The 8,573-nt window shown below is 53.4% G+C and overlaps 1 protein-coding gene across 1 annotated transcript in view; it reads right to left on the reverse strand.

Moving 5' to 3' along the window:
• Window positions 1–1,713: 1,713 nt before the first annotated feature.
• The window catches only part of LOC104508826 (serine/threonine-protein kinase TAO3-like), a gene marked incomplete at its 3' end in the record, with an annotated part of 12,171 nt that continues 5,311 nt past the window's right edge, over window positions 1,714–8,573 (reverse strand). The window contains exons 3-5 of the mRNA XM_010150568.1: window positions 3,578–3,814; window positions 2,881–3,009; window positions 1,714–1,917 (exon numbers count right to left, since the gene is read on the reverse strand). Of these exons, the coding sequence (XP_010148870.1) occupies window positions 1,714–1,917; window positions 2,881–3,009; window positions 3,578–3,763 (519 nt within the window). The remainder of the gene's footprint in view (window positions 1,918–2,880; window positions 3,010–3,577; window positions 3,815–8,573) is intronic.

Below are 8,573 nucleotides of genomic sequence, written 5' to 3' on the forward strand. Positions count from 1 at the left end.
CCGGCCAGGCCCTGCCTCCGCGTCCGTGGCCCTCATCACACGTGTTTACATTTAAGCAAAACTTGCATCTGGACAGCCAAGATCAACAACTGGAGCTACTGAGGTCACGCCCCGCTGTGCAAAGGGCAGGCGGCACTCGGACAGCGTGCCAGGCCAGGCGGCGAGCCGCGGCACTCGTGCCTTCGTCTTAGGGGTGGACAACCAGCCTCTCCGTGCCCGCTCCATAGCTCACTGCGTGAAACACAGCGTGAACCAACAGGCACTCCCCTCCTCACCAACACTTCCCCGTTTGTGCAAAAAGAACCTCGGTGGTTAATGAAAACACAGAATCATGGAATGGTTTGGGTTGGAAGGGACCTTAAAAACCATCCAGTCCCACCCCCCTGCCATGGGCAGGGACGCCTTCCACTAGACCAGGTTGCTCCAAGCCTCATCCAGCCTGGCCTTGGACCCTTCCAGGGATGGGGCATCCACAGCTTCTCTGGGCAACCTGTGCCAGTGCCTCCCCACCCTCTCTGCGAAGAACTTCTTCCTGATATCTAATCTAAACCTCCCCACTTTCAATTTAAACCCGTTACCCCTTGTCCTGTCACTACAGGCTCTTCTAAAAAGTCCCCCCCAGCTTCCTTGTAGGCCCCTGGAAAAACATCAGGAAAAACATTCTTGAAGTACTAGTTACTTCAGCTGTCTGATCCCGTGGATTTGAGCTAGTTAGGAGGGACGTTATTTTCAGGAAATAAACAGATCACTGAAAATTAGGTCTCTTCAGAGCTTACACGCAGGAGTTCAAAGGAGCATTTCCTGGGTCAAACACCACGCTGGGTACCCGAAGCCTGTCCTCACCCCTGCCACAGGGCTTTCATGCCGCCATAAGGGTGCCCAAATCTGAGTTTTCAGCCTCTCGTTTTGAGCTGGGACGTCTGGACGCGACGCGCAAAGCGGCTGAGCAGCCCCTGGCACCTCTGGAGTCCGGGACAGCGAAGCTCCGAAGGGGTAAAATACACCACAACGTAAAATACGCCGGAAAACATAACGGTACCAGAGCAAGTACCTGATTATTAGAGATTTTTGATCGCTCTCTCACTCTAGCCTTTACTAAGCTGCCTTCTCAGATAGTCTTTATCCAGAAATCGCATTTATGGAGAATTCGGAAGCTCCGATGTACCAACTCTCTCTCCAAAGCGGCATTGGAGTCCCGCAGTCGGGAAGGCAGGGGTGAACAGCTAAGGAGGAAAAGCGAGATGCCGGATAGCTTCTCACTGACCAACGATGCCGTGCGCTAACCGGAACCCAACCCAGTGGAAAACCCTTATGAGGGCGTGAAAGGCCCGTGGCAGGGGTGAGGACAGCCTTCAGTTACCCAGCGTGGTGTCAAAACATCTGGTTTTCCGTGGCCAACCAGAACGCAGATATGCCAGGGGATGGAATTTCTGGTGCTTCCCCGGTCTGTTACCCTAACGCCCCGGAACCCCGACGCAGCGCCTGGCCCAGCGCGGGGCCCACGTAACGCTGCCGGCCAACTCCGCCACCCTCCTCGCTTCACGAAAGCCACGTCTGCGTGCAGAGCCGTTTCCCAAAACACGTTTCCTATGTTTTTCTCGGTTCTATTTAGCAACGGGAAGCGTGAAGATGCACTGTCAGTCAGCGGCTGCACGAACGGGAGGCTACAGCAATCAAAGAAATGCTTGGGAAAGGAAAAAAAGAGTGCCATACTTCCCGAATGTTCTGCTGCTCCATCTCATGCCTCTTGATCATCGTTTTTCTCTTGAAGAAGCGGCAGTTTTTGTCGTAGTAGAGTCTCTGCTGGCTGAGAAGATGGGCCTCCTCTTCAGCCTGTGTGTGCTGCAGGTTCTCTTTGTGTTTGGATATTCTTTCTTGCTTCTCCTTCTTCGGCGTGCTGTGGTCCTCATTCATCTCCTGCGTGCACACAGGGCCGGAAACAAGATTTCCCTCAGGATCACGGTGACAGAGGGCCCGGAGCACCGTCAGTCACTGCCTGTACTCTGCCAGCCAGTTCACTCAAGGGCACCGCGTCCTGACCACAGCCCCAGGAACCGGAGTGGTCCCTGCCCGCGCCCAGCCCTCCTGCCCCCGGAGCTGGACGATGACGCACGGAGAGGAGTTGGGAAAAGTGGCCGTGAAAGACAAATGAAAGAGGCAGCAGGGAAGGGGGAGCAACACACCGCTGCAGGGGACGTGCTGGCGGTCCAGGAGAGAGACGGGGTCAAACCCCTTGGCTCCCCTCCCAGCTCCACTCCTGTTTGACAGGGGAGTCCCAGCTCGGGCTTGAGTTTTACTTCAACGGGACTCGGGACTCATGGTGGATCCTCTGTCGAATCAGACCCCTGACAGGGCTCCTCGCTGCCCACATTCCCACCTCTACGTTCAACAGCAAACGGTTCTGCGATGCGGCGGGGCCGCTGTACTCAAGTAATGCAGTTTGGGACGGATAAGCTATATATTGAGTTAATTCTTTTTCTAGTTCGTATCAGTGCTCACAGGGCTTTAGTCAAGTGGCATCTCACCGGCTGCTCTGATTACTTACAGCTTAAGCAAAAAAAAAAACCCCAAACCCCCACACAGATGGGGAGAAAGGGGAAGAGAATTCCCTGTGAAGTCCCGCTTTCCCTCATCACCCTTGGCGTCGGAGATTCTGCTCTACCGCAAACTGCCAAGGCACCCCCAGCACCCTTACAGATCATTCTGGAAATGCTGCCAGATGCTCCCAGTTCCTGAAAGTTTACTTGCGGAGAATCTGAACTTTTTTCCAAGCACGACATTATCCCTTAAACCCCTGGGCTGGCCCAGGTTTATCAAAACGAGAAGTCTAGTTCGTGTTTGTTCCCCACCCCTTCAGCCCTAAAAACGATGGTTTCTTGCCTCTTTAATCTTTTCCTTGCAAAGCTTGTATTGTTTCTTCTGACTTTCTAAAAAGGTCGCCAGGTCTTTCTTTTGCTGAGCCAAAATCTGTTGCTGGAATTTCTTTTCATCTGCAGCAGCTGCCTTTGCCTGCAAGGCACAGAGGAAAAAAGGACAAGAGGGTGAGGGAGCAGGTACCGAACCCAGCACAAACCAGCCTCCTGTCGTGCCGTTTTTGGTCTGTCACTCTCCCGTCGCCGTGACAGACAAAGCCACGAGCGTTCAGCCCCACAAAAGCTGCTCACACGAAAACCCGACAATGCCCATTTCAGAGTTCCCTTCTGCTTCTTACCTGCACCAAAGCACCCCGGAGGGAGAAACCCCACCGATTCACCGCACGGATTAACGCTGGCTTTCCAACAGCAGCAAGCTGTGTCCTTCCCCTCGCCACGAGGCTGCGGCTCCCTCCAGGGTCCCCACAGTCTGTCAGCCCCTCTCAGCCAGCCGCCGCTACCTGCGGCGCCCGTCGTCCGGAAGGTTGGCTTGGAGTGACACTCCTTCACAAAGCTGGCCGGGGCAGCTCTGGGCGGTAGCCACGCAGTACGCTTAAGAACGTGGGTTTTAAGCGGTATTTCCACAGCCTTCTCTTGGAGATCTCTACTCTCTTAGAGACACCTCTCCCCCCACGCCCAGCTAGGGAGCCGGCAACTCTACTCACCTCTTTCTCCATCACAGCCACTTGCTTCTTGGCCAGCTTCTCCAGCTCAATGGACGAGTTGTTGGCATGTGTCTCCACCTCCTTCTGCAGCTTGAGGCGGTGCTCGTCCATCTCGGCCTTCAACTTGTTTTCCAGGGCGATCAGCTGCTTCTGGTGCTGGCGCCGCATCCGCTTATATCCTGACATCTGTTCCCGCAACTCGTTCTCCTGCTCATGCTCATGGATCTGTCTTGTAACCTGATGGTGGGAAAAGGGGAAGGATTGCTACACGGCCTTCTTCCCAGACCAGCTGTCTGGGCTGCTTACCTGTAAACCAGACCCTGCGTTGCCGAACCCTAGAAACCAACTTTCGGGGCGTGCTGTTCCAGGTTTCGGAGGGTGCCATTGTCTGATACCACAAACCAGGCCGTAAGGTTTCTCCCTCTTGGTTTCCACACAACCCCCCAGCCTTTCATGAGAACGTCACGTGCGTTTTCACTAATGCAGCACAAATGTCACGTTTCGAGTGAAGGAAATGGCAGGTTACAAGTCACTCCAGGAAACACTGGAGGAGATCTGGGAACAAAGGAGGCTGCTGGACAACCTTCTCCAGACACACAACTCCAATCCCGAGGGTGACATGGACTTACAGGATGCCATCCATTTTAAGAATTCCCCCCAACTCCCCCAGTCTTTCCTTCCTCCTCAAGTCACCACGGTTCCAATTCAGTCCCTCAATACCTACTTCCTGCAACCAGCAGCCTCCTTCAAAATTTCTTCTTAAAATTCAAGAGGATGGCAGACCGAGCTCATTCCCTGCCGGAATTGGGAGTTTTCTAACAAGAGAACGCTGTTCTGGAACTGTGTGCTCTTAACGAGACTGATCAGATGGGCTAAGCAGATTTTAAACCCTGCTCAGCTGAAACAAACTCAAGTTCCACATTCATTTCCATGCCTAAGTGCATCCATGTGAAAGGAGGAAAAACACTAGAGTAAGGTGTGCCAGAACACAAGCCGTATAGCTTCCATTTCAAAAGGAAAAAGTGTCCAAGACTGACTTTTTTTCCCTGTACCTACAGTCCCAGGAACTTCACACCTGCTGATATCTGATACAGTCCTGGGAGCCAAAAGCTGGAGCCCTTCGCACCTGTGCGGAGATGAGGTCCTTGATTCTGGGCAAGGGGACCTCTCCCTGTCACACCCAAGTATGAAGCAAGACTCGGAGACCAGAAGGTGATGACTGAAGCTCTAGGAACCAACAGTCCCTCCTTCAGCCTGCAAGAGCCCGCCTTCCTGATGAAGTTCTCCGCAGGGGCCAAGAGAACTGGCACCTACCCCAGCACTGCTGGCATCCGAAGGCTGTCATTCCGAGACCGCCCAGGCAGGTTCAGACGTAGGGTGGGATGTACCTGCAGACCTGAGGAGGCTCAAGCTCAGCAGAAGCAGGAAACCACTTGGCCGGCAGCCCTGCGCGTCGGGACTAGGAGCTGATCGGAAGCAACAAGTGAGAGCTCCAAAAAAAAAAAAATCAACAAGCAAGTTCCCCACCACAACCGAGGTGTCACCCAGGGCAGACAGCAGGCTGCTGCCTGTCTCAGCTGAAACGACTCCCAGCGCTTGGGGAGGGTGTGACGAAGAGGTTAGCAAGAGCCTTCCAAAGCCTTTGCCTTGAAAGAGATTAACCTACAAGGGGCTACAAGGAAGCTGGGGGGCACTTTTGACAAGGGCCTGTAGTGACAGGACAAGGGGTAACGGGTTTAAATTGAAAGTGGGGAGGTTTAGAGTGGATATCAGGAAGAAGTTCTTCCTGGAGAGGGTGGTGAGGCACTGGGACAGGTTGCCCGGAGAAGCTGTGGATGCCCCATCCCTGGAAGTGTCCAAGGCCAGGCTGGATGAGGCTTGGAGCAACCTGGTCTAGTGGAAGGTGTCCCTGCCCATGGCAGGGGGGTTAGAACTGGATGGGCTTTAAGGTCCCTTCCAACCCAAACCATTCTGTGATTCTGTGATTAACAGCAACATACAGTAAATAGTTACTGAGCAAGAAAATTATAGCCAGAGTCCCAGAAAGGGAACAAGTCCCAAAGGATGAAGCTACCGAAGTGGACAGCCTCCGTTTTCCCCCCATCCCTTCCAGAGACGCCCCCCGAGTAACACTGCATTGCCAAGAGCCAGTCTGACCACAGCGCGGTCTCAGCGCCCACTGCCAGGGAGCGATGACGGCAGGGTCACCACACCAGTGAAGCCAAACGTCAACTACGGGGAAAGTGATGGTGCATAAACCGCATCCTCCTTGTACAAGGAATTTTGGGAAGCCATGCTGAAGCTGACCGGATTAGATACATACTTACACCTCAGCAATCGGTGTAACACCGCAGCCTTCAAACGCTTGAGACCGGGTAACGAAACAGATCTAAGGCAGCCACCGGGAACGTGCGAGGTCGCAGAAATGACTACGGACACACAGGCGCAGCGTTAGCCCTCTGTATCGCTGCTGTTCGAAAAGCCTTTTTGGTTCTCAAAGTGTGACAGCGACAGCCGTACCCCGCAGAAGTTGGTAAGCCCTGGGAGGAGCTTGCGCCTGTCAGTCGAGGTCGGCAGGAGTGAAGCTTCCAGGTAACGGAAGTTCTGCGAAGTCACCCCGTTAATTACGAGTGACAGATGTCAGGAGAGACACAAGCCCCCAACATCTCACACACGCCGTTTACTACATCAGATGAGAGAGGACTGGGGGAGAACAGGCTTGGTCAGGGACTCGGAGACACAGGGATGCGGTAGCTACCACGCAGCAGTACAAGATCTTCCTGGATGTGCTATTTTTGAGGCCCGGCCTTTTTGTGAGCAGTGGGACGTTCCGCACGGCACATTCCGTTCCAAGAAGTTGGCAGAACAAAGCGAACGGCAAGAGCGCAAGAAAAAACGCATCTAGGAATCCGCTAGCGCCTTTGCTGGTCTCCCCTTCGCCCTGATCTCCAACCAGGTTTAGAACGTGCACTTGTTTGGTTTACAGCCCAAACCATTAAACTTTCATCCTCATTTGCTTTGCTGCGCTGCGCGCCCCATTTCCAGTTCTGCTCAGCCGGTCTCTATCATGACAAGAATTCCACCTGTGAAAGATTTCACCTCAGGTGTGGAATGTGTGTCCCCAGCTACAGATGCACTCACTAGTGGTCACGCCAGCCAGTGAAGCCTTCCAGCCCCAGCAGGAGATGAGACATTAAAGAGCCGGAGGAAAACAAAAGCAGCATCTAATTCCCAAAGACAAGAGAGGAGAACCAGCAGAGCTGGTGGCCATCTCCCAGATTTAACGTCTCCATTCAGTGGGCTCGTGCCAAAGACCGAATTTATCACCGTAATCTTTGATCAAGACCAACACCCTTCACAGTTCTTAGACAAGGCCTCCAACTGCTGCTCCCAGGGCACGGATGAAATTGGAAGAAGGTACCATCAGTTACCGAACACGACCAGTTCCGCACCAGGAGTACTTCAGGCTACGCGTGTCAACACGTGGACCACTGAAGGATGACGGCTTTAAAGACTAAGCCCCTAATGGATGCTCAGGATCCTTTAAAAGAGGAAAGTGCCGTTTCCTGAAGCTCTACCTGCAGCATGCAAAATCAATCAGGTCATCGGCAGAACCAAAAACCCCATCTAGAACAGAACTGCTTTTATTGAGGTGTGACATTTTCTCAGTTTCTTATCTCTCTGTATCTTTGGCACACACAGAGCTGCAAAGAGAGATGTCTTCTCCAACCTACTCCCACAGGCACTTCACTTGCCGTAAGATCCAAATCGTCTCTCTTCCACCCCTCCAAAAGTTTTGCTTTACATAAGGAATTTGGGGTCACAACTCCTCACTGAAACCAGCAGCCCTCCAGAGCTCCTTTTCCTACACTGTTGAACCAAGACACCGAACAACCTCACGAAGGACAGTTGCTCCCACCTCTCGAAAACCAGACCGGCGACGCAGAGCACGAGAAGCCCCCTGAGACGGGAAAGGGCGAGTCCAGAGGAGGCCACGGAGATGCTCAGAGGGCTGGAGCACCTCTCCTATGATGAAAGGCTGCGAGAACTGGGCTTGTTCAGCCTGAAGAAGAGGAGGCTCCGAGGAGACCTCATTGCAGCTTTCCAGTACCTGAAGGGGCTACAAGGGTGCTGGGAGAGGACTTTTTACAAGAGCCTGTAGTGACAGGACAAGGGGTAACGGGTATAAATTGAAAACAGGGAGGTTTATATTAGATATCAGGAAGAAATTCTTCACAGAGAGGGTGGTGAGGCACTGGGACAGGTTGCCCAGAGAAGCTGTGGATGCCCCATCCCTGGAAGTGTCCAAGGCCAGGCTGGATGAGGCTTGGAGCAACCTGGTCTAGTGGAAGGTGTCCCTGCCCATGGCAGGGGGGTTGGAACTAGATAATCTTTAAGGTCCCTTCCAACCCTAACCATTCTGTGATTCTATGATTCTAAGTTCAGCATCTTTGGAGCAAAGAGGTATAAAGGCAGCAGCCAGATGTGTCCATTAGGAGAAACACAACCACCTGGAATAAACGGTCATCCCTTCAGCAGCGGGGGTCACGGGAACAGCCCCCATGTGCGTACCCGGGTTTGGAGCCAGGCTGCCCTGGGGTGACTTCACTGGCAGCACCCAGCGAAGCCTGCTCACACCTGCCTAGAGCGCAGGCTTTGCCGACCCCAGAGCAGATCACGTCATTCTTCTGCTGGCATTTGGATCTTACAGAATGCCAAGGCCTTCAGCAGAGCCCACGCTGGCTGATCTCTCTATGGGATATTGACTGTTACATCATTTAATTGGAAACCGTAAAAGCAGCTATCGAGGAAATGCATGAGGCAGGGTGGGGGGGTTAAGGGGTGGAGCACAAAAGGCACCCTGAAACGCAGATCGATGCATCTCTGCACACAGTTAACGCCTTACACGTAGCAAATCACAGAATGGTTTGGGTTGGAAGGGACCTTAAAGCCCATCCAGTTCCAACCCCCTGCCATGGGCAGGGACCACGTCCAC

This window comes from Eurypyga helias, unplaced genomic scaffold, assembly GCF_000690775.1.
Source record: "Eurypyga helias isolate BGI_N326 unplaced genomic scaffold, ASM69077v1 scaffold9824, whole genome shotgun sequence".
Taxonomy (NCBI): domain Eukaryota; kingdom Metazoa; phylum Chordata; class Aves; order Eurypygiformes; family Eurypygidae; genus Eurypyga; species Eurypyga helias.